The 25,743-nt window shown below is 40.7% G+C and overlaps 1 protein-coding gene across 3 annotated transcripts; it reads left to right on the top strand.

Moving 5' to 3' along the window:
• Positions 1-781: 781 nt before the first annotated feature.
• On the top strand, positions 782-25,438 carry LAP3 (leucine aminopeptidase 3). 3 transcript variants are annotated; one of them, XM_089524754.1, is made up of 13 exons: positions 782-916; positions 5,010-5,125; positions 6,030-6,084; positions 7,977-8,082; positions 11,090-11,249; positions 12,601-12,765; positions 14,296-14,454; positions 15,482-15,606; positions 16,956-17,044; positions 19,651-19,753; positions 21,292-21,371; positions 23,847-23,956; positions 24,879-25,438. In XM_089524754.1, the coding sequence occupies exons 1-13, from the start codon at positions 797-799 to the stop codon at positions 25,072-25,074; spliced, it is 1,584 nt and encodes a 527-aa protein (XP_089380880.1). In that variant the 5' UTR covers positions 782-796; the 3' UTR covers positions 25,075-25,438. The 3 variants fall into 3 exon arrangements, with proteins under 3 accessions (XP_089380880.1, XP_089380881.1, XP_089380882.1); XM_089524755.1 differs by lacking the exon at positions 782-916 and adding an exon at positions 3,576-3,752; XM_089524756.1 differs by lacking the exon at positions 782-916 and adding an exon at positions 4,497-4,618.
• The last annotated feature ends 305 nt before the right edge of the window (positions 25,439-25,743 follow it).

Genomic DNA, 25,743 nt, shown 5'->3' with positions numbered 1-25,743 from the left:
CACTACACTCTGAGGGAGTTTGTTCCACTGTCGAACAGCCCTTACTGTCAGGAAGTCCTCCTAATGTTGAGGTGGAATCTCCTTTCCTGCAGTTTGCATCCATTGCTCCATTTCCTGTTCTCTGGAGCAGCAGAAAACAAGCTTGTTCCCTCCTCAATATGACATCCCTTCAAGTATTTAAACAGGGCTATCATATCATCTCTTAACCTTCTCTTCTCCAGGCTAAACACCCCCAGCTCCCTAAGGCGTTCCTCATAGAACATGGTTTCCAGACCCTTCGCCATTTTAGTCACCCTCCTTTGGACACACTCCACTTTCTCAACATCCTTTTTAAATTGTGTTGCCCAGACCTGGTCACAATATCCAAAGTGGGGCCTGACCAGAGCAGAATAGAGTGGCACTATCACTTCCCTTGACCTAGTCACTATACTTCTATTGACGCAGCCTAGAATCGCATTGGCCTTGTTAGCTGCAGCATCACACTGTTGACTCATGTTCAACTTGTGGCCCACTTGGGACTCCCAGATCCCTGTCAGGGATGCTTTGATGGAGATTTCCTGCATGGCAGAATAGGGCTGGACTGGTTGGCCCTTGGGGGGTCTCTTCCAACCCTGTGATACTTCATTTATGGCTGCATTCCCAATACATCTGGAGGATGGTAAATTGTGAAGGTGGGGTCCTGACTAGGCGGGCTCTACACAAAATGGCGGAGTGGGCCGCCCTGGCAAGGCCTGAAGCATTGGAGGCGGGCCTGCCTCTGCCTTGCCCTCCTCCCTCCCTTTGAGACTGAGCAGCCATGCTCCTTAGGCCTCTGCTGCTGGCAAGAGGGAAGCTGCTCCTCCTCCGCCACCGCAAGCAGGCTTCTCTATCCTCTTCCCTTTCGGCCTCCTTCGCCAGCGTCGCCGGCATGAAACAGGCAAGGAGCCCGGGACTCTGAAGGAAGGGGTCCAGCAGGGGAACCTCGGAAGCCCAGCGCCTTGGAGCAGCCAGGCTGGGTTGGGCTGGGTTGGGTTTCCTCCTCACTGCATCCACGCTGGGGCTCCATGCTTCCATCCTGTGGGATCCTGGGATTTGTAGTTTTGCAGGGTCCTTAGCCTCCCCTGACAAAGAGAGATGGTGCATGAAAATTGTAGGAACCTGTATTATTATTCATTGCTGCTGCTGTTGTTGTTGTTGTTGCTCTACAGAAGCCTAGGATTTGCAAGCACCAAATTATTACAGACCTTGCAATGTAATAATATAATTATTGTTGTATTACAGACCTTGCAATGTAATAATATAATTATTGTTGTATTACAGACCTTGCAATGTAATAATATAATTGTTGTTGTTGTTGTTGTTATTATAGTACAGGATTCTGGGGTTTGTAGGCACCAGCCCTCTTTGGCAGAGAAGGATAATGACCTTGCAAAACCTTGCAGAGAAGGCTAAAGGTCTTGCAGAATAATAATAATAATAATAATAATAATACTAGTAATAGCAACAATAATAATACAGCTGGTGCATGCTTTCTTATGGACCAGTCAGTGAAGGACTAGTCCTTGTTGTGAGGTATTGTTCCAAAACATACTGTAGATATAATCCAGTTTGAAACCACTTTATCTGTCCAGGTTCAGTGCTAAGGAATCCTGGGAACTGTGGCCCCAGAGCGCTCTGACAGAAGAGAAGGCAGAGGCCCCATACAGACAGGCCAAAATAAAGCTGCTTCGAGTCACTTTGGTGGTATGCTGTTTCAATGATGCATGCGTCCTAAGAGTTTGGAAGCCATGCCAAAGCCACGATTCAGTCCTAAGGACTGTAGTGTAGCTTTGGCGCAGCTTCCGGACTCTTGGGACACATGTATCATTGACATAGCATACCTCCAAAGTGACTCGAAGCAGCTTTATTTTGGCCTGTCTGTATGGGGCCTAAATGTCTCGCGAAAGTACAGTCCCCAGAGTTCCCCAGCATCGATCCAGGGCAGTTAAAGCAGTCTCAGACTGGGTTATTTCTGCAGTGTGTTTTGGACCGTAGTGTAGAAAGTTTGCCTTTTTTGGACTCCAAAAATGTCCCATTCTGGGAATTGTAGACTTTAAAAAGCAACTTGTCCAAGTTCCTTAGGAACAAAGGCTGCATCTGCACTGCAGAAATAATCTGGTTTGACCCCACTTTAACTTCTCTGGCTCAAGCCAGATTATTCCTATAGTGCAGATGCAGCCAAAGGTAATAAGTTGCGAAGCAGGATAATTGGCCCACCTTGTTCAGCGTGAGATGTAGTCAAAATGTGGCTCTCAAGATATTGTTGGACTCTATCTTCCATGAGCCAAACGCAGTGTGGCTAGTGGTAAAGATTGCTGGGACTTCCAGTCCAATTTCAGGAATCTTGCATGTCTCCATGTCAGATCTACATCCATAGGAAATCACTTCAAGGGTCCCAGATATCATCCTTTCCCAACTGTACCAGGAGATGCCCGGAAGCATATGACTTACAACCTGTGTAGTTAGAACTGGATTAGCTAGTATGCTTAGCTACAGGAGAGGTGAGGAAACCTTTGGTCCACTAGAGGTTTTCAACTATGACTTAGCACTGGCCATGGTAGAGCTGTTGGGGATTGTAGGCCGCGGATGCTTTCACACTATAGTTACTGTACTAGGATTCTACTTTAACTGCCTTGCCGAGTTCATATGGGATCCTGGGATTTGCAGTTGATGGGGATGTGATTCACAGCCAGAGGGCTCCTCTGGTGCCTCATCAAACTGCAAAACCCCCAGATTTCACAGGATATTGCAATGGCCTTTAGTAGAATTGTAGTGCTATAATGTGAAAAGGCTTCTGGAGTGCCAGTGATTCCCCATCTCTAATTTAAAACATGTAATTTTCAGCTAGTGAATTGGTTCTAGTTTAAAGTGAGTCTTGGCGTTCACCACAGTTTTTGTTCCTGTTTTTACCCTTTCTTTTTGAAGAGACAGTAAGCAGCTGAGAGAAAGACCAAACGCAAACAAGTTCTTCAAACTTTGATTAGGATTAAATAATCTGCCGTCACAGTCCTAATTTTGGCATTTGTGTTATGGTCAACATGGCTGGTATACCTGCATTTATTATTCTTTGATAGTTACGTGAAAGAAGATATTTTGGCAAATGTCACCATGTCATAAGCTGCATCTCCCAAAATTTCATCTTCTGTTAATACTGATCTCCGTTGCATACGGTCAGGTTGAAGAGAAAAGGGGGTGAATGGACATATGTGACACACACACGTGCAAAATGCGTACCATAATCCGTCTCATGTTGAGTCTGGAATGGCTGAAGACCACATTGCTTCCATAAGTTGCTTTGAAATGTATGGACGATATTCAGCAACAGTGGATAGAGTTTTGTAGCTTAGATTCTCAAGAACATAATGACCAAAGAATGCCTGGAAAATTTGTGTGCCTCAGATGTTTGAGCTGAGATAAATTTGAGATGTCAGAAACGCAAGCCCAGTGCTTTTCCTGCTCTGGTTTTTGATGTGCCTTGTCTTGCAGGCCACCCTCTGGTGGCTGCACCCTTGTTTAGGCGGATCTTACAGTACAGGCCAGAGGTTATTCCCATTTGTCACAAGTGAAATAAGTGCACAAGACCAACTAAGAGAAGTTAAGGAGGCGGGACAAAGATGCCCTGCCTTGCTATAAAGTTTGGAGCCTCCGTTGACTGCTGTGAAGGTGTGTAGAGCTGGAAACGGTAGTAGATCATGCAGCAGATAGGCAGTCAACACAACGCTGCTTCTGGCAAGGTATTTGTTCTGGGGGTACTGTACAGCCAACTGCTTGGCTGCACATTTTAGGGGTCTAGAACATCCAGTGGTGAGTTTGCATAAAATGTGCATTATGTTCATTCACTATATAGAAACTTGCCTAGGTATGCTTAGGATCTTTTCTTGTATCACAGTTTTGCTTTGATGTTTTGCTTATGAACGTGCTTGAGCATAAGCTGATAGTGGGTTTATGTTTTGAACTGGCGGCTTAATTTAAGCATTATTGGGGGCAATTAGCTTAAATTTTGTAAACTGCTTTGTACATCAGTAAGAGATATAGAAATGTACTTGCTAATGCTACTATTAGCATATTACGTCCTTCCCCCCCCAAAACAAGCCTCATGGAAAAGTATGTGGTAGGTGGTGTGATGTTAGTGAAAAGGAAGGAAGCTGCCAAATTGATTTTTTTAAAAATAAAATTCAAATACAGACTGGACCTTGAAAAGTTGAAAACTAACAGTTGCTTTTTTTCAGTAGAAGTTCAAGCTGAGCTGTTATCATTCTGATCTTGTTTGATTCTCCTGTTTCGTTTGGTCAGTTTCTCTCTTGGACTTATCATGGAATCACTAATTACCAGTTGGTAAATTTGTTCAACCATACATTGCAGTTTAGGTCACTTTTCCGGTTTGACTGCTACTCTTCGTAAATTGCTAAAACAGATTATCAGTATATTAAAACCCCTTGAGGTCTGGTTCCATGAACAGCAATCTTCAGGTTTATAGTGACAATTTGCTATAGAAACAGCCCATGGCCAGTTGGGTTAAAGCTCTCTACTCCCCGATCAGTTGGGGCACTGCTATTAATTTTACAGATGGATCAACCAAAGCCTGTGGCATGATATGAAAGTAACTAATTTTACCATTTTCTTGTTTTATATTAGAGTGGATATTCTGTGACTGTCCAGATATTATTGGACTGCACATCCCAGCAGCCCTAGCAGCATAGCTAATGGTGGGAGTTTCAGTCAACAATATCTGGAGAGCCCACCTCTGTTTCATCTTATGTCTGTATATTGGCTTCACTAGGAAAGAAAGTCTGTGTTACTGATACAGCATTATACAGTACTGCTGTGCAAAAAGATTATTTTCTCTCCTTCCCCCCTACTTGCAATTACTGTATGTTGTGTAATTTTCAATTACTATATGTTGGGTAATTTGCATTTACTGTAATGTTGTGTAATTTGCAATTACTGTATGTTGTGTAATAGTATCTAAGAAGTAAACCACTTTTCTTTAGGGCCTCATCCTAGGAGTCTTTGCCAGTGAGAAAGAAGAGGGGGCTCCTCAGTTCACTAATGCAGCCGATACCTTTGACAAACATATATCTGGGAAGCTCAGAGATTTGTTGGCCATGTAAGTACCAAGAAGGTTTCTCTTCTTTCTCCCCTTCCGCTTGAATTATGAAATGACATCAAAATACCAAGGGATAAATCAGCCCTGCATCTTGCTAAGGAGGATATATCTTCTCATATACCTCATTTCTTCTTCCCAGTTTGCTCCCTGATGCTCTACAAGGTTGGCTCTGCTGTTAGGCAGAGTGAGATGACTGTTTTGATCAACAGATTTTAATATTTAATTTAATTTAAATTTAAAATTGGCCTTTCTTTCAGTATGGGACTCAGAGCATGTTCTGATGGAGCAGCAAGTTGTTAACGATGTAATAATTTGGTTTTGTGGGATTGTACTTTTACTGCCAACAATAGGTGTTTGTTGAGTTTTCTGTCTTATATATCAAAGTAACTTGGGTTTTTGAATTGGAGGAGATAGAGTGCCTTTTGGTGTTCCTTGGACAGCATACTGTCTTGGGCTGGATCTGCTGCTTTCCTTCCTCTTGCCTGCTGCTGTCTGTCTCACTCATGGATCCCCATTTTCTTTCTCCACTCAGGAGCAATGCGTGCCTTACCAAAGTTCTTTTCTGCTCTTTGAAGGCACAAGAGCTGTCTAGTATTTTTTCTTGCTGCAGGTAGCACTAACCCGGCCCTACCTGACTTGGGGACAGGGTGGCTGCCATGAGAAAGAGGAGCTTAGCTCTCTCGGAAGCCACTGTTAATTAACCTAAACCAAGCAAGGTGTAATTTACCTGCATATTATATTTTTATGATTTCCTGCTTGTTCCCATTACATGCTGGTAATATTTCCAGTAAAAGCTTCCTGATGTCTGCAGGTCAAGTTGCAAGTACAGGCATAGCAGCAGGCCAGGTTGTCTTTTGCTAGGCAGTTTGCAGTCCTACATGTCAATATCTCTATTGTGTTCCAGTTCAGGACCTCCGCTGAAGAAAGGAAAGTCACGTATTTTTCATGGCTTGCATCAGGTATGGAATTTACCCTACTTATTTTGTTCCTCCAAAGGATTTCCTTTTTAAATTTATGTTAATTTTATCCCACTGTGTTGACACTTGAGTAACTGAAAGCTCACCCAGCAGGGATTTAGGCCTTTCTTTTGCTTGCCATTCTCTGGGACCAGCTGGATATTGCTTCCCACTAAGGCACGATGGTGGCACAGCCATATATAGAATCAGGTTTACTTCTGAGCACTTATGAAGAGGAAAGGAAGATGGCAAGTGAAATTGCAGCATGGGTAGGAGCATAAAGTGAGTGCACACATAGCACTTGCTTCTTCCACTACCACAAAGCCTCTGGTATGTTCTAAATTGATTTTCTTACTGGTGGTGCTATGAGGCCAGAAGTAAACACCCTTCATTAAAAACAAGTTGGGATCCTTGTTTTTCAGGTAAAGCAATGTGTACCCTTAAGTTGCAAATAAGGTTTCAGGCTAGGAAGTAGTTCTGGAGCAGAAAGCAATCTTGCAACCCTCACCCTAATATCTGGCAGGCTATACGTCCTGCTCCTTCCCACCTTTGTTTTGGAGTAAGTAGTATCTTGGCAATATACTTACTACTGTGCTCTGGAGCAAGCATGGTATATATATTTCCAGTTTTCCATTTATGTACCATTCTAGTGAAATTATCTCAGAATTCAGTGTCCACCCTTTGCTGTTCTGAAGAGGCTCTCAGAAAGTTTTTTTCCTACCTCGTAATGAATGCTTTAACCTTACTTAGAGCCCAAACAGACAGGCCAAAATAAAGCTGCTTTGGGTCACTTTGGAGGTAAGCTGTTTAAATGACACACGCATCTTAAGAGGCCGAAAGCTGCACCAAAGCTGCACTCCAGTCCTTAGGACTGGAGCATGGCTTTGGCGCAGCTTCCAGCATCTTAGTACACATTCAGCATTTAAACAGCATACCTCCAAAGTGACCCGAAGCAGCTTTATTTTGGCCTGTCTGTTCGGGCCCTTAGTATTTAGTGAGAGAAACTTAACTAACATGTTTGTATGTAAAGAAATATTTATAGATTGACTCAAGAGGTTGTAAATCACTGTTGTTACAAGGTCTGTACTGCCTCTATTTTGCAAAAAATACCACCATGTAACATTTATTTGTAGTTTAACACTCCTGACATCTAACAGTACAATTAAGCATTTAGAAGATACACACACAGAATAAAAGATATTGTGGTGTAAAATCAGAATTAAGTAAAATGAAAAGAAAGACCAAACACCAACTTTAAAAGATGTCTTCCAAAATATTTAGAGGGAGGGGCTCTAGGGTTGCCACATAAAATTCAGTGTTCCTCTTTGCCACTGATCTCCTGTCTCCAGCAAAAAAAAATAATAAAAAAATGCAGAGGCCTACGTTTATCTTTCAGTTATGCAAGTTTGCAACCATGTAAGACTTCAGAGGTTTCTCTGAAGATGCCAGCCACAGGTGCTGGCGAAACATCAGGAATAAACTCTTCTAGCACATGGCCACATAGCTCAAAAAACCCCACAAAAATATGGATGCCAGCCATGAAAGCCTTCGACTTCACTTCAGAGATAAGCTTTTGACTCACTATTGAGCTGTTGCAGGAGACATTGTGCTTTATTATTTGTCATTCATTTCAATCTGCTAAACAATAGCAAGAGAATACAGAGGACTAAATGCAATGGCTAGTCTCAATTAAAGTTGGCTGAATCAGTCAGATTTATATAAGTGTTGAATTATCATACAATACTTCTTTCAATGGGTCTGCCCTACCTGGGACTAGCAGTTTGATTTAGGTATTGGGTTTTAAATATGAATGAAATAAGTATTGGATTTGCATCCAGCTTTTAAAACCATGGAGATCTTTTTTAAAATACGTAAACATCTCTTGCTTGCTGCAGGACTTTTCGAGCGTTGTAGTTGTTGGATTGGGTAAGAAGACAGTTGGAGTGAACCCACATGAAAACTGGGATGAAGACAAGGAAAATATAAGGGCAGCTGTTGCAGGTAGCTCAACATTGATTTTCATAAACTTATTGTGTAATTTATTAAATGACTATTATTTGGAAACATGTTGCATTTTGAAGGTAAACATAAGTTTTAGAGCTATTAGCTAAGACAGTTCTACGCTGACCATTTGATCCACTGAATTAAGTGCAGTGTAAGTTCTCAATAAGTATGTAAGCTGCATCTTTAAGAGACTGAATTGTACCTGAAACAACTATAACCAAAGGATGCAGCTTTTATAGATACAAAGTACATGACAAATGGCTTGTGATAGGCTGAGAGAAGGAAAGCAGTTTGGGAGCAGCCCTTGCTTACCTGTTACCTTAAGCAAGCACATATTTAATTAAATATGTTCATGATTAGGACAGCTAATAAATTATCTCACAAATTAAACTGCTCTCATGCATTGAAGGGAGAGTTGACTTTAAAAAATGCTAAAATAGCTTTATTGGCAGACAAACTACTTTTATCGCATAGTTTTGAAACTGGTTGTAGACTTTGGCCAGCTAATCATAGAATCATGGAAGGCTAGCTAAGGCATTTTCTCACTTTTGCTGAGTTGCTTGCAGTCAAAAGTTCGTTGATAAGTGCATCTAAAGTGCATTAATAGCATACTAATTTGGAATTTGGTTCCAGGTTAATCAATTTATTCTCTTTTGAATTGTTTTAATTGCATACATGATCTTTAGTATTGGTTCATTCAGAATAGGAACTTGTGCTGCTCTATTTAATGTTAAGAGAAAGTCACTTTGAATGCTTCTTGCTGTTTTCCCTGTCATTTTTTAAAATCCATGGTCTTCTCCTCCTTCCACCACAAAATGAATCCTTTTGATTTTTAATTTATTTTTAAAATTTGTCTTCCTGGAACATTGTTATATTGCTATGCTCCAGTGTGGTTATTGCTGCACCAAATGAGATTACCCTTCCTCCACATATACACAGAGCAGTCTTTCAGCAACCCACACCATATGTATCCAGGATTGAGGTCTAGAAATGTAAGCCCAGCTCTGGATCATCACAAACAACAAGAGCATCTTGTGGCTTGTTAAACAGAATGAGGAGTCCCACAAGTGGGCTCTTTCTCTTTTGCCCCTCTCTGCGTTGCAAGTTAGAATACAGTTCACTCAGGGTGGGAGAGGCCTAGTGACTTTGCATACCGTATATACTCAACTATAAGTTGAGACATTTATGCCCCAAAATTTACTCTAAAAATTGACTTTTTTGGGTAGACTTATATAAAAGTCAACACATCAGTAGTGTTTAGAAAGGTCCTAAAGCAAGCAAGCCTGATGCCCCAATCTCCATTGAACACCAGTTCCTTCCCCCTCCAGTCCATTTTGCAAGCCTTTGCTTCCTATCAGAAGAACTCCCCATTTAAATCCACTTGCTTCTCTCTATGTTTTGCAAGTCCTGGCTTCCTATGGAAACAAGTCTCCATTTAAATCCACTTGCTTCTCTCTCAGGTCCGTTTTGCAAGACTTGGCTTCCTATCAAAAAACCTCTCGTTTAAAACCATCTCTCCAGTCCCTTTTGCAAGACTTTGCTTTCTATGGGGGGAAAAAAACCCTCTCCATTTAAAACCACTTGCTTCTGTCTCCAGTCCATTTTGCAAGGCCTTGCTTCTTATGGAAAAAAACTCTTCATTTAAAACTATCTCTCCAATCCGTTGTGCAATCCACTTGCTTCCTTTCTCAATCCGATATTAAAACCACCCCTCCGACACTTGGAAATTGGTTGTGAGAGGTCCAGAGGAGGAGAAGGAGGGACGAAAGTGGTATTTCCCCCTTTCCATCCTTCTTTATAGCCCCCTACGTTTTACCCTCAACTTATCCATGGTCATATCAAAATCCAGGATTTTGATCCTGAAACCTTCCCTCGACTTATACATGAGGCTGACTTGTACATGAGTATATACAGTACGTTCAGACGGAATGACAGGTGCACACTAATTTATATTGTTTATTTGTTTCATTTATATCCCAACTTTCTCCCAGCAAGGGACCTAGGGTGGGATATAAACTACACAGATTTTATGTGTGTGCAAATGCATATATATATTGGGTACTAACACAATTCAAAATTAAAATATGCAGAAGGGGGGAGGGAGGAAAGGGAGAAGAAGCCTAACAGAAGGAGGAGAGGGAGAGCTTGTCACAAAACAGGTTGTATGGGGTTTTCCAGAGTGGAGCTCATGTTTCTGGGCCACAGTCCCTGATTTGTATGAATCCGTTTCACGTAAAACCCATGGGTGGATTGTGTCATCTCAACCCAGCATAGCAGTAATACTATAGGAGTTTACTGATATAACAGTAGTACTGTAGAGATATTGCCTCCACGTATCTGAAAAAAAAAAAGATAAAAGGATGCATTTGGGGACAGAAAAGAAGAACAGATCTGGAAAATACAGAGAGCTTGAAGGGACTTAACACACCCACACTGACTGTTACAATCCACCTAACAAACAAGACTGTCACGAATGTGCTTGAAATTTTCTTGTTTTTCTAAAAAAGTTGTTGTTTGCGTAGGGATTTTAAAAAGCCAGGAAAGGGGGAAGATACACCCCTGTGTGTGTGTATACACATGTGCGCGCCCTCAAGTCTCTGACTCATAGTAACCCTACCATGGGCTTTTCTTGGCAAGGTTTGTTCAGAGGGGGCTTGTCTTTGCCTTCTTCTGAGGCTTAGAGATTGTGACTTGCCCAATGTCACCCAGTGGGTTTTCATGGCTAAGTGATGATTCAAACCCTGGTCTCCAGAGTTGTAGTCCACATCTGTAGTTAGTAAAACATCATTTGGATCTTGGAAAAACAAGAAGTGCAGCATTGAAAAGTGCCATCCTCAAACACATTTGGCTAATCAGGATGAGCTGCATGCTGATTTGGAATACTTGACAGTCTAAGTCAAGTTAAGATGTTGTTGTTGTTGTTGTTGTTTACAATCCCCTCTCCCCTTCCCTCACTGTTTCTCTTCAGTTATTAATACTATGAATTTATGTATTTACTTTTCAGCTGGATGCCGGCAAATTCAGGATCTCGAAGTCCCTCGCGTGGAGGTTGACCCTTGTGGAGATGCTCAGGCTGCAGCTGAAGGAGCCCTCCTTGGCCTCTTTGAATATGATGAACTTAAGCAGAAAAAGAAGCCAGTGGTTGATGTTCAGTTGCATGGGAGGTAATTGGCTGAGAAATCCCACTTGTGCAATTAATTTTTAAAAGAAGTAAACTCTTTATGCTTGCTAAAGTTCTCGTTTTTGCTTTTGTTTTTAAGCAACCAAAGTGCCCCTTTTCATAGAACCTCTGGAGCAATTCCCAGCACAAACAGAATAGGCTGGGTTCTTTCTATTTCAGGACAGATTGCAGCATAAAGCTCCACCACCCACCACCCCATGCAGTTTGCTAGTTTCAACTAAAGGCATTTTATTTTTTTACTCTGGATGTTAGGCAAAGGAGCACAGGACATTTGTACTAGAACAGTAAGATTTTTGGAACACTGTGCCTTTAAAAAAGGATCCAAGACTCCAGAGCTAATAATGAGCCAAGACAAAAAAGAGAAAGCTCTTGTTTGCCAATTGTCTAAGCATTATGAAATCTGAACATTTTTTGGCCAAATTATCTACCCAGCCCCCTTCATCCACCCTTCCCTCCCTACTAACTGGAAAGGTCCATGCGAATTGAAAATGCCTTTTCAGGAAGTCCCAAGAGGTGAGAAATTAGGTTCTTTGTAGCAAGATATCTTGTTTGTTTATTTATAAATAGTATGGACAGGCTTACTATCACTTAAAAATGGCTTGTATTGTTTTTGGCACATGTCTGCTGTGTGGGTCTTCTGTAGAGACAAAGTTGGGTGATCATATACTTTTTTGGATCAATAGTGTAAATGAGACCTGAGCACTTGCTCTTACAGGGAGAAATGAACACAGGCTCAAGTGTAAATACAGGTTAAGCACTGCAATCCAAAAATAAGAAATCCTCCAAATACCAAAACTTTTTTCTGCCAGCTGCCCACTTCCACCTTTGAGATGGTGGCTGTATTATTATTATTATTGAATTAATATCAACCTGTATTATTTATAGCAGGGTACATATGTTGGAAGTGTTAGTGTTGATGATAATTCAGTGTAGATGCTAGTTTTTCGTAGAAATTAAATTCCTCAAATTTAAGCTGTTAAAGCAATCTTATAAAATTAAGTCATTAATCAGAAACATTTTAATGGTTAGAAATTTAGTAGTAATAAATTAAAATAATGAGAAATGGTAATTGATACAAAAAGCTATTACAGTTTAATTACTACAAAAACAAGTATTAATTGTTGTTAAAAATGTTAATGAATTAGGGGCAACAAATTAATTTGTAATGTATTATCTTCAAGCTCCTATAGGTCATTGTCTAATTTTTTGGTGTCTGTTTCTGATCTTCCTGTGATTTTGAGACTCTTCTGCTGTATCATATGGAGAGTTGCTGAATTCTGACATCTCACTTCCATATTGATATTTCATGGCATTTTCTATGTATTCCTGTTTAGCGATGGAATTGAGGCCTGGAAAAAAGGCCTTATCTATGCAAAGGGCCAAAACTTGGCACGATACCTAATGGAGGCTCCAGCCAACCATATCACGCCTACCAGATTTGCTGCTATTATTGAAGAGAAGCTCAAAGGCTTTAGCAGCAATGTGACTGTTCATATCAGGTAAATTCTGTTTAAATTATTCCTTTGCATACTTGGAGCATATGCTAGTCTGAGGGCATAATGTGTTAGCACTATTATATGGAAATGTCTTTGAGTCATCTTCATGGGTTCCCCCCAACAAAGATGTAAAGGCACTTAACATTTTTAAACCCAAAACCATAAACACAATGTTGAAACATATGTACAAACATATTTATATCTCCTAATAGCAGAGAAATTATAAGAAAGAACTGGTGTATCATTGTAGTAAGTCGAAATACAAACATCTGGACTGGGGGACAGTCACAGTTGCCCTTCCTGTATTGGCTTTAGCTCATTCAGTCACAATCTCAAAAGAATGCTGGTGGGGCAAAGGGCACTTACCTCCAAAACTTTTCCAAAAAGATTTCAAGAAACCCAATCTTTTTGCACTTGTATTTTATTGTTGTGTCTTCAAGTCAGCTTCAACTTCTGGCAACCCAGTCATAGGGATTTCTTGGTAAGATTTATTCAGAGGAGGTTTGCCATTGTCTTCTTCTTAGGCTGAGGCAATGTGACTTTCCCAAATCACCCGGTGAGTTTCTGTGGCCGAGCGGGGATTTGTAGGATCCTTGTCCTACACTCAAAACAGCACAGTACACTGTTCCAAGAGTATTACTCTTCCCCCTCCCCTTACGCTATAAAATAGATTAAGGTAGGAAGTGGTGTCACTACCCCCATCCAGTGAATGTCATGACTGAATGGAGATTTAATATTTTGGAGACTGCACCATTCAGAGCTTTTGGAATAGCCATGTATTTCATATGCAGAGAGGATGTTCTGTGTATGGATGTTTCTGCCATTTTGAGGGTGTAGCATTACTTCAAATCAGGGTACCTCAAAACCCTGTGTGCTTCTGTTGGTGGCATGGCAGCATCATGGGTGCCATGTGCAGACACAGAAGAAGGGAAAGTATTGTGCATGATGGGCTTTGTTCTTTTTGTGGGGATAGATGAGAGTGAGAAGAAAAGGTGGTGCTCTGGATGAGCAGCTTAGGCATTGGAGCTGTGAAGTCCTGGGGGGGGGGGGAATTGTACCATTGGTGATGGGGGAGGTTTTTTTGTTTTTCTGAAGCCCATTTTACTGTAAAAAATAGAGGAAATGGATTATGGAATATTTTCTCATACAATGAAAATAAAATATTTAAGACTAGGTATTCACATATGTATTGCCCCAAAATAATTTCTATAAGCTCTGTAAGATGAATACTTTTACCTAAGATTATGTATAGTATCATATCATTATATTTCATGATCTTGGTTTCCTTGACATTACAGAAAACTAGTGGGGACAAAATAAGTTTCTCTGTTTTACTAATATTGTTGTATTCTCATTTTGTTTTGTTTTGCTTTTCTCCTGTTCCTCAAACTGGCAAAACCAAAAAGTTCCTTATACTTCAGGTTTTTCTTAGTTCAGGAACTTGCAATACTATTTGTAACAAAATAGAATAAAATAAAATTTTAAAAATGTTGAAATCATAATTATATCCTGAATAAATTGTACTTTTTGCAGGGATAAGTCATGGATAGAGGCACAAGAGATGGGATCTTTCTTGAGTGTTGCAAAAGGCTCAGATGAACCACCAGTCTTTTTGGAAATTCATTATAAAGGAAGCAGTGATGCTGGTGAACCTCCATTAGTATTTGTTGGAAAAGGAATTACTTTTGATAGGTATGGTTTTATGTATATTTTGAAGTGTCTATTTTGAAAACAAAATTTGAATTACAATTAAGATGTCATTTAAAAAAATAAAATTGTACTTATTTCAATTGGGGCTACCATTACCATTTTGAAAAGCTGTGTGGCAGGTCACACTTATAGCCCCTTCCTCAGGATTATATGGTTCATCCTGACTCAGCTTTCCTACTTTAGTGTGGATGTTGAAAGTGGCAAAGCACAAGGGATTGGGAAATGTGTGGCCTTCCGGTAATTCTGGTGCAACTCTGTAATGGTTGAATGATTCATTCATGTGGGAACAGAGGCCTGAAGAAATGGTCTGCTTCTAGCAGAGACTAATGAAAAACAAGGAAGGTCCTAGTATTGAATCATATAGGCCCTCAATTCAAATCTTTAAGCACCCTTGTGGATTGGGTGGGAATTGTGCTATCTTCATTTGTCACTTTAAGCAAACTGCATTTAAGCTTTCATTTCAGAATTTTATTTTCTGGTTCTATGCAGACGCAATGCCTCCATAGGTAATAGTATAAGGTGCATGGGCCCTGCATGTGCTAGCACCACCTTTCGTGTCCCAGTCTTCCCCCCCCCCCTTTGTTGTGACTGGGAAGGACTGAAGAGGGCTTCAGCTCTTGTCCGCTTGATAAAAAAAGGCTGCCGAATCAATTCCCCTGGCAGATCCCAATTGAGAAGACCAGGGATATTAGGAGCAGAGCTCACATATGCAAGTACATGTTTATTATGTATTTGCTGTAATTCCTGAACTGGGTTTCTCTGTTTTCTGAAAGCGGGTGAGGATCTTATCTTTGGCTTGTAGATCTTTGGATTTCAGCATGGACTGCCATGTTTTACGTATGTGTGTATGTGTGTGTTTACATGTTTGGTGTTTTTTGGGGGAAGAAAAATATAGACCAGTGCCCAGTAAAATTTCTCATGGTAAGATGCTGAACTGGATATACATAGGAATCTTTCATTCACACTGGGTGACATACATATGATTTTTTGTTATTTTTATTTTTTGCAGTGGTGGCATTTCCATTAAGCCATCTGCCAATATGGATGCCATGAGAGCTGATATGGGAGGAGCAGCTACCATCTGTTCAGCCATCGTGACAGCTGCAGAATTAAAGTTGCCCCTTAACATAATTGGTAAGTACACGGGAAGTGATGCCCCAAAATGTGTGAAGGATGTCCAAGATAGAAACACTTGTCAGGAGATCATGTTACAAACCTAGGGACCTGCTTTTTGTTGAGTCAGAACATGAGTGCATCAAGCCTAATATTGTCTGCTGTCACTGGCTCTCCTGCAATCTCTGGTGTAAAGATCTTTCTCAGATCTGCTGTCTGAATTGTCTTCGATCAGTTTGGCCAGAAATTGAACCCAGGGTGTTTTACATAGAAAATATGTCTGCTGCCATCCAGCTGTGGCTCTTTTTCAAGTATTCATGCAGGACTGACACACAAGAATGGCTATCTCCTTTTCCTACTTGTTTGTTCTCAGGTTTCTCCTCCCCCAAATAGGAGCTAGTATAGTTCAGTTATGAGTCAAACACACTCTGTTGCTGAGAGAGTCTATAGTTGGGACTTTCAGATAGTTGAGGGTACATCTTGGGGGGGGGGGGATCCTTGAGGACTGCTCTTCCAGAATCCCCCTGCCAGCATGGCTACAGGCCATGTTATTTTAAGAGCTTTTGGGAGTTACCGTCTTTAAAAAAAAGCCGGGGGGAAGGAATGTTTCCACACTTTGAATGTATTTGCCTCATAAGACATGTACGAACATGCATTCCTGCCAGTATAATGACTGTCAGTCCTTTCAGCTGTTACAGCCATAGAGACCTTTGCTAGTCCCTCTTTTTCATCTTCAATACTGAGCCTTCTTCCTTTCCTGGTTTTCTTTTAATTCCAGGGGTGGGGAGGGAGGGGGATGTGAGAGGCTTCAGTTTTGCCTTAAGGTCTGTGATGACTGGTAACACTCTCTTTGCCCAAAGCACGATGCAGTAAGGGAGATGGAAAGAGCACCCCAAGGCAGAGCTGTCTACTGTTGTATGGATTGGCAACTCCTGTACCCACTGGGCATATCTTCTTACATCTTGCTTCATTAAGTGGTGAACAGATAAACTGGTTCTTTCTTTCAGATAACTGGGGTGCATCTACATTGTATACACTTTGACACTACTTTAATTGCTATGGAATCCTGGGATTGTAGTTTTCCAAGCTCTTAGCTTTTTCTGCCAGGATTTTGTAAGATGGAACTATGGCAGTTAAAGTGGTGTCAAACTGCAGCATTTCTACAGTGTAGCTGCACCCTTCACTCCAAAGGAAGAATTTAAACTGTACAGAAAATTTGAGCAAAGCATCCAAATAAATCAAATTATTTAACTAAAAAACTCAGAAATGTTGATTTAAAACATTAATATTAATAATAATAACATGTTATTAAACAGTAACATTAACTGTTGTGTTTGATTGTAATGATAATTGACTTCTCTCTTTCCCAGGTTTGACACCCCTTTGTGAAAACTTGCCTAGTGGGAAGGCAAACAAACCTGGAGATGTTGTGAGGGCCAAGAATGGGAAAACAATTCAGGTATGTGTCATATGCTTATTTGGCACTGTTTTAAAAAAGCAAATTAAGCTTGTTGAATATTACCAATACCCTGAGCTGTGAAAGCATTTAAGCTATAGAGACAACCCCCATAGAGGAAATGTAGATTTAAAAGGGCAATTGATAGGCCATAAGTTTTATTTAAAGGTTATTCCTCAAAATATTCACATCCCGTCCTTTATCACAGGCGTCAAGAATCTGGGGTTCTTTCTAGGATGACGTGCAGCCTGCTAAGGTGATAGAGTTGCAAGGTTGCAGAATGGACTCGGCTACTTTAAATTAGATAAAGGCTTTGTGGCTTTGAATACTCTCTTGAGTGCTATTACAGCTAGTTTTCTGCATGTAAAACTAGCATTCAGAGCAGATCCTTTCTTCCTCGTATGCTAGATTATTATCACTTTTAATTTGCAGAGACAGTTTTAATACAGGGGAGCATTTAAAAGAAATTGTGACCTGTTACAAATGGGCAGGAAAGTACGCGCGGAGCGCGTACTAGGGTTAGAAAGGGCCGGTGTTTCCGCACCCCCCGACCCTAGTGCGCGCTCTGCGTGCACAAAATGGCAGCGGCCGTTCCACACAGCCGCCGCCATGAGGACGTCACGACCGCGCCGCATCTATACGGGGCGGAGCGGACGTGACGTCCTCGCTCCGTGCCAGGGCGCTTAGTGAGCCCTTAGCGCGGAGCAGGAAGGAGCTCCATTTCAGAGCTCCTTCCTGGTTTGGTCCGCTGGGCGCAGCCTTCATACAGCTGCGCCCAGCGGACCAAAGGAGAAAGGGGCCAAGCAGCCCCTTTCTCCCCCTCCCCGCCACCGCGGGCTGTCCTTGGGGCTTGAAGCCCCAAGGACACCCCTTTCCAGGCTGCGGGGAAGGGGCCTTTTGCCGCTTCCCTGCAGCCTGAAAAGCGGCGGATCAGGGCCTCAGCGGCTGCCGCTCTGCACACTGAGGCCCCGATACAGTGGGGAAAGGGGCGAGTGCAGCCCGCCCCAAACGGGTGGTCTGTAACCCGCCCGTATTTCCCATATCCAGTCTGAAATGAAAGAGTCCTCATTTTGTTCTACCATTTTTCTGCAGAGAGAACTTACAATCTAGCCCTAAGTAAGCAACTTAATTTTAACTCAGCTTCATGCCTTACCCACTCATCTACATTGTGGGGCTAGCCATAATACTTGCCCACTTTATTGAACCTTCCCAATGACCTTCCATAGCATAATACAGAAATGCTACGTTTTTAATAGCTACTAGTATATCTCAGTAAACAAAACCTCTGACAAAGAAGCTCCTTTGTACAGAGCCATTTTATATCCTTCCAGCTCCCTCTTTTTCTGTCTTCTGTGTCTAGCTGTAAGGTTTTTTTTTTAGCATTAGCTTTGGAAGGACAGTGAAAGAGAGTTGGAGAAACAGACTTTTAGTGTCAAATTGCAACAGTGTATTTGAAGTAAACAATGCAATAAAGTGTTTGCTGGGTAATAATGAGATTCTGCTGTAGCTGATTGTACTGTAGCTGTGTGCACCTGCCTACAACAGGCTAGGTAAACAGCAGCTGTCTCCAGAATTTGTAATATTGCGTATTGAATACCAAAACAGAGAGAAAAGGAGAAAGTGCATAAGCCTACTTCACCAGCTACTCTAGATCTATAAGTTTAGCCACCAAAATGGAAAACAAAAGAAGTGGAGGCTAATGAAAATTTTAAAAAATCATTGCTGGATGCATTTTGGAAGAAGCTTTCAAGCAATCTCTTTGAGGATTCACAATGTCTTTATTTATGCAAGGCATTCCTGATCTGGTTGTTTCATTTCACATTTTAGTTTGGGATGAAAAGTTTGCTGTAACCTGTTGAATTTTTTTCTTTTTTTGTGGTGCAGGAACCTATCCCTATTCATTCCATATTTTTTCTGCCTCTGGTACAACATTTTCTGTTAAAGAAGTAATGTCTAGGAGCAAATCTGCTTTTTTAACTGAGGTATACCTGTAACTGAAATAACCTTTGACAATTTAAATAATGGCCTATGTTCTGGCAAACTCTTGTTTGGATTATGGTGGTGCATTTATAAATGGGTCTGCTGCTGAAAGTATTGTGGAACCTCAGAGTAGTCCAAAATGAGTCAGCAAGCTTACTAAGCCTGGCCAGCACAGCCATAGTATGTGAGTTGTTTTCCATTTGTACCAGCTGACCATTTTATTTCTCGACCAGATTTAAAGTTTTGAGCCAGGTCACCTGAAGAATTGCTTTTTCCACTGATAACTTAATCAGACTCTTAGGCTATGTTCAAAAGGCTGTTCCCATCTGCCCCACAAAATACGATGGGAAATACCATACCTGTTTTCCCAGGCATTTTAACTTTTACTGATTTTTTTTAGTTCTGTTTTACCAAAGGTTTGCAGATGCTGGGTGTTTATTTGGTTTTGTTTTACATGTTACCTTTGTATTACTGCTAGTTCTATTTTTTAATTATTTGCACACATTTTATGGTTTTTCCAATATTGTTATCAGCACAAAATTCTAATTGTTTGGCAGTATACCAGCATTATTATTAAGTAAATGTATTTTGCTCTTAACACTCCTTTTCTTGATCCCTCATCATAAAAGGTTGACAATACAGATGCAGAGGGAAGATTGGTATTGGCTGATGCTCTTTGTTATGCCCACAGTTTTAACCCAAGAGCCATTATAGATGCTGCAACATTAACAGGTATCAGACCTTTACTTGTTTGATATTTCTCTCTGTATTCCCTGAGTATGACATTTAAACTGAAACTTGTTTCTAAACCATACACAATGTGTCACTTCCCCTGGTAATAACACAGATGCTCTATACTCTAGTACAGCCTGTTCCTGATGGAACACAGATTAAATGTTGAATATTTCCAAGTCGACAGCAGGTTGTTGTATTTATCTACACCCTCCTTCTGCACATCTGTCTCAGCACATATGTGAACATACAAGGTTGTGACTACACTGGCATACTGATATTGTGAAATGTGGTCTTTAATACCACATCATGCTGACTTCACAGGCAGAGAAAACACTGCCACAGATGTTATAGGATATTTAGCCACTTTCATTTACATCCCACTAGAGATGCAGAATGGCTGTTTCTACACTCAGAATGTAGCAAAACGAGCAATTCAAACAATTAGCATACTCACGCCCAAAGCGGAAGCAATATAGTATATAATTAACAATCTGCTTCAGCCAGAAAAAAATTAAGCCCAAGCCCACCTCAACTCAATTGTTCCTACCAGAAAGTGGAAGTGAAAAAAAGAGGGCTCTAAAATAGCCTCCCAGAAAAGAGTGTTCCACAGTTGGGAGTGGTAGTTCACTAAACTACTATGTGCACGTTGTTATTAAAGTGTCCGTATACAATCATAAGGTCCAGGCAGGAAGTTATGGGAAGAGGTAGTCCAACCTGTATTCTGGACTAAAGTTATGCACAGTTTTGTTAGTAATAAACAGCACCAGAATTATCCAGGTGACTGGCAGATGGTCCAAAGCAGGTAAAATATGCTTACATGGCTTTGCCCCTGTGTGGATCTCAGGCAAATCTTGAAAGGCAGACCAAAGTTAGACACATTACAATGTCCAGTGTTCTTGTTACTGCAGCCAAGTATGACTTCCCTAGAAGTGGCATTTTTGCAGGGGAATCTTCAGAACTGATTGCATAACAGTCATAGCCATGTCAGTATTTCCCTTATTCTTTGACCTCTTGTGTGGATATGCCTTGGCACCTGACAGATTTTGTTTCTTTTCTGGGTGCATCTCCTATCAAATGGAGGAGTAGCTATGTGTGTCAGTTTGGAAGTACCCATGCAAAGAGTGAGCCTGTTAGATGCAACACCTGAGCTCAGAAGAAAGAGGACAAACCTGGGCCAGCTCTCCCATTTCTTGCCCATTCCTCACTTAGTGCTTCCCCCACCCAGTAGTGTGGGAAAGGATGTAGGAACAAAAACCTGCCTGTAAATGTGTATGATGAGATCTTCTGTTGGACTTTATAACAGAGAGGAAATGTCTTTGTATAGCTCCCTATATGTTTCTGAACTGCAGCTGCTATTATCCTTAACCAGCATAGGCAATAAATTACCAGTAGTAAGGGATGCTGGAAATTACAGCTCAACATCTGGATTGCCCACATCTGCTATATAGAAGTGTGAATAGAAATAAAGAGAAAAAGAGATAATCTTCGTTGGCTTCTAAATGATTTGTTTATAAAATGAATTGTATAATGTATAGGTGCCATGGATGTAGCGCTAGGATCTGCAGCCACTGGGGTTTTTACCAATTCACACCAGCTGTGGAACCATCTGTATGAGGTAGGTTACAGCATAAATGATAGATGTGAAAATGGCTACTGGCCCTTTTCAAGAAAGGATTGGAGATTTTTTTAAAAAAAAGATTATAAGTCAACAAAAATGGGATACCAAACCTGAAATTCTGTCTACTATTAAGCATCAGGAGGACTGGTGCTTATGGATCTTTTGTTTGATCAGCAGATTACTTCTTATACTTCTAGTCCTAACATTTTGGAATCTTTTACAGTTCCAATACATAAGTGAAACACTGGCCTGTTACAGACTGCCAAAATAAAACTGCTTCGGGTCTCTTTGGAGGTATGCTGTTTAAATGATGCATGCATCCTAAGAATCCGGAAGCTGCACCAAAGTTGCACTCCAGTGCTTAGGAATGGAGTGTGGCTTTGGCGCAACCTCCAGACTCTTAGGACCTATGCATCATTTAAATAGCATACCTCCAAAGAGACCCGAAGCAGCTTTATTTTGGCAGTCTGTAACAGGCCATTGTGTATTATTGTTTTCTAAAGGTGTTTGGTATGGAATATTAAAGTGTCCTTGATTGCCTGTCTTCCAGTGTTTTCAAAATTAAAGGACACCAAACTAAACATTCAGTGTGGATTTTCTTGGCCCAGAAAATGCAAAAAATGTTCCGATTCCATTTATGAATGTGCCCTAAGCCATGAGTGGGGATCATGCAACCCTCCACATGCTGTTAAACTGCAAATTCCAGTAGCACTAGCCACCACAAATAGTCATGAGCAATAATGAAAGTTGCAGTCCAAAAACATCTGGAGAGCCCCATGATTTCCTCTAGTGCCCTCAGCATAATTATTTCAGTAGCTTGTCCTGAGTGCTGAAAATACTTTATGCCTAGGCTGATTCTATGATACTGTCAAAAACGTTTTACAAATATGCTTTGTTTGTATCCCACACATCACTCTTCAGAGTACATGTTTACTACAGGCAGTTGATGATTAGGGTAAAACTGGCAGCCATTCTTGAGTGTTGCATTAGAATTGTTCATGGTCATTGGCTTGTGATGGGAGAAAATTTCAAGTAAAACCTCATGATTTGATTGTAAAAGTTATACAGCAGGCCCTTCCTATCTGCTGGGGCTTGGTTCCAGAGCCCTCTGTGGATGCTCAAGTCCTGTTATATACAATACCATAGTAAAATGGGGTCCCTTTATAAAATGGCAAAATCAAGGTTTGCTTTTTGGAATTTTTATATACAGTCAGCCCTTCTTATACATGGATTCAAGCATCCACAGTTTGAAAAGGTTCAAAAAAAGGATACATTTCAAATATCAAACCTTGATTTTCCCTATTTTATAAGGGACACCATTTTGCTATGTCATTATATTTAATGGGAGTTGAGCATCCATGGATTTTGTTATCCACGGGGGATCTTGGAACCAAACCCAGCGTCTAACAAGGGTCCCCCCCTCTCTCTCTCTGTGTGTGTATGTGTGTAGAGAGAGAATTTTCAAGCCTTGGATGGTTGGATTCATGGATAAAAAATCTGTGGATATGGAGGGCTGACTGTAGATAGAGTTTTCAGAATTAACAGTAGTTTGTGGCACTGACGTATTCCAATTCTGTGGCATGGATCATTGCTATGACCATTTAGTGGCAATTCATGGACTATTTGTAATCTGTGAGCACTATAAATGGATTGCATTGTATGCATATGTAGATAACTATAACCTGGCAGTTCAACATCAAGCAGAGGTGAATTTATGAAGTGAGATTCAAGTAAAGTAAAGGAGGTAAAGATCACTTTTGAGTGGCCATTATCTATCTACATCTTTTACTAAGTTTCCTATGCAGACTTATTTATCATTATTCTTTTCACCTTTGCCTGGGCTGAGGTGATCTGGTACACTAGAGTAGCTATGAATAAAAAAGGTGGGTAATTGGCATATCTGTAGCCTCTTGCTGGTGTCATGGCACCAATTGATCAGGAACCAACATTTGTTAGGGGCCCACATTTTGTTAAATGTCTGCCTGAGTTTGAACCAAGATATTAGCTCTAGTTTATCCCATTTAAGAAGAGCACAGTATGTTACACAGTTACAGCCTGGTTAGAAGTACACTCATCCCTCCACATTTGTGGCTTTGATTATTCACAGATTTTGTTAATATGTTCTCTCGATGAATATCTAGGTCCTCCAGAGCAACTCTGTGGTCAGCTTTAACACAAAGTCGCACTGTGAAAGACCTAGAGATTCCTAGATAGAACACTCCACTAGGCATTTGTAGCTCCTCCAGCGCAATTCTATGGTCAATGTCTGGCAGATGTTGATCACCGAGTTGCACTGGAGCACCTGGAGATTCCTAGAGAGGGGTTCTCTCAGGCGAAAACATAGCGTTTTTGTTATTTGCGGTTTTTCTACATTCATGGGGGTCCTGTGCCTCTAACCCTAGCAAATGTGGAGGGAGGAGTGTATTATGTTTACTAATCTCCTCTTTACCCATCATGTGTTTAAATCTGTAGGCTAGTATTCTTACAGGCGACCGTGTTTGGAGGATGCCTCTCTTTGAGCATTACACAAAACAAGTTACAGACTGTCAACTTGCAGATGTCAACAACATTGGAAAATACAGGTATGTTGCTAAATTGAACCTGCTGTCACTAGTGCTACTGCTTAAGCTACTGTCACAAGTATACCTAGATAACTTTAAAAAAAAACAAGTGAAAAAAGCAAGTCCATAAGTGGAAGAACTCTCATAAGACCTGCTATTACTGTTCAGATAAGAGAAGTAGAAAGAGTCTTTTGGGTCTTGTTCATGTAGGAGTAGAAATGGGTAACAATGGTAGGTAGGTAGTCCTTCAGTTTTATTCAGTTCAAGTAGTACTCTTCCTTGTCTTAAGAAAAATGACTGGCTTAGTGAAGGCGTGCCAAATCATAGTTAAGGAAAGTTAGCTGCGGTTTGGATTTCTGTCTTCATTAACTGATTTGTGATCAACCGGAATGAGAAATCCTATTTGAGGAGTGTTTGCAAACCAGGGATTTTGCTAACTATCCTTTAATATGGTGGGCATTTTTTGCACTATAACCAACCAGGGTTCTCCACAGAAATCCTAGGATTTCATTAACTCCTTTCTTCAGTTGCAGTAGTTACAGATGAATGAGCCATAGAGCTGTCTTGTGTTGTTTTGGGGCAGGCAGCTTCCTTTTTCTGGTTTGTTCACGACCAACAAACCAGAGAAAGAAGCGAAGAAGAAACTTTTAACACTACAGCCATCACTCTGCTTCCAAAAGCTACTGCACCATGAATATGGGAGTGAATTTATGAAGCAGTGTACAGAGAAGATAGAAATTAAATGCGGACCAGCACGCATATGCCTTACTTTGCTTGTTACATTTGGAAGCTCAAATCAGAGTTTAAATTCTAAACTAGTTAATATAAGCCATGGTTTGATGCGACGTCTGTACTGAAATTGTATAGCTTGGTATATACTAATTTACTCCTAAATAAAGAGTTTTTAAAAATCCATTAATACTTTATTTTTCTTTCCCATAAGGTCTGGTGGTGCATGTACAGCTGCTGCCTTCCTGAAAGAATTTGTGACCGTTCCTCATTGGGCTCATTTAGATATTGCTGGTGTGATGGCAAATAAAGATGAAGTCCCATACCTTCGTAAAGGCATGGCAGGACGACCCACACGTACTTTAGTAGAGTTTGCTATTCGACTGAGCCAGGACAAAAAAAGCATTTAGACGGGTCATTCGGCAGTTGTGTAACCTCTAGCCTTAATATAAGTCTGAGTTAATTCCAAAATTGCTGAAGCAATGAGCTGACAACCCAATGGGTATTGTAACAAAATTCCAAGAGGAAAAGGCTCCACAACATTGAATTTTCTGCATATCTAAAAATAGTACATTAATGAACTACAGAGTCATTTTGTTAAAGGTTTTTACTGATCAGGGATCTCTTTATTTTCTGTTTGTATTTGACTGATGAAGAGAAGTCTCAGAATTTTTTTCTACATTTAATGATGAACTAACTGTAAGTAAATAATCAGGCTTTGTAACTCTGATTAAACAGAAGATGAATGTCTCAATCAATAAAAATAAATTTGAATACTTGGAAGTGTTTATGAGCACAACGGTTAAAGGTGTGTTTACGAATACTTTGGCAAAATACTGAAGCAGAACTACATTGGCATATTTCTCAAATGTAAATCATTAACTCGTATCCTAAGACACCGACTGAAGAATTTACAGGCTGAAATGGAACTGAACTGCAGCCAGCCCTATATCTGCATTCAATGGTAGGAACTTTTTAAAAAATTAACCAAAGATGCTCATTTATTTTGGTACTTATCTAAAAATGACTTACAAGGATCTGCCGCACTGAAGGAAGCTGGTGGTAGAAATGTGGTGTTC

This window comes from Sceloporus occidentalis, unplaced genomic scaffold (assembly GCF_023333645.1).
Source record: "Sceloporus occidentalis isolate IW3139 unplaced genomic scaffold, rSceOcc1.0.p SCAF_5, whole genome shotgun sequence".
Classification (NCBI taxonomy): domain Eukaryota; kingdom Metazoa; phylum Chordata; class Lepidosauria; order Squamata; family Phrynosomatidae; genus Sceloporus; species Sceloporus occidentalis.
Note: the sequence above shows the minus strand (reverse complement) of the source record. Positions and strands in the feature narration are given on the sequence as shown.

Coding starts and splice junctions, on each gene's coding strand:
- LAP3 (XM_089524754.1), top strand. CDS start 797: ATGCTCCTTAGGCCTCTGCTGCTGGCAAGAGGGAAGCTGCTCCTCCTC. Junction 21,372..23,846: donor TGTGGAACCATCTGTATGAG/GTAGGTTACAGC, acceptor TTAAATCTGTAG/GCTAGTATTCTTACAGGCGA. Junction 23,957..24,878: donor AACAACATTGGAAAATACAG/GTATGTTGCTAA, acceptor CTTTCCCATAAG/GTCTGGTGGTGCATGTACAG.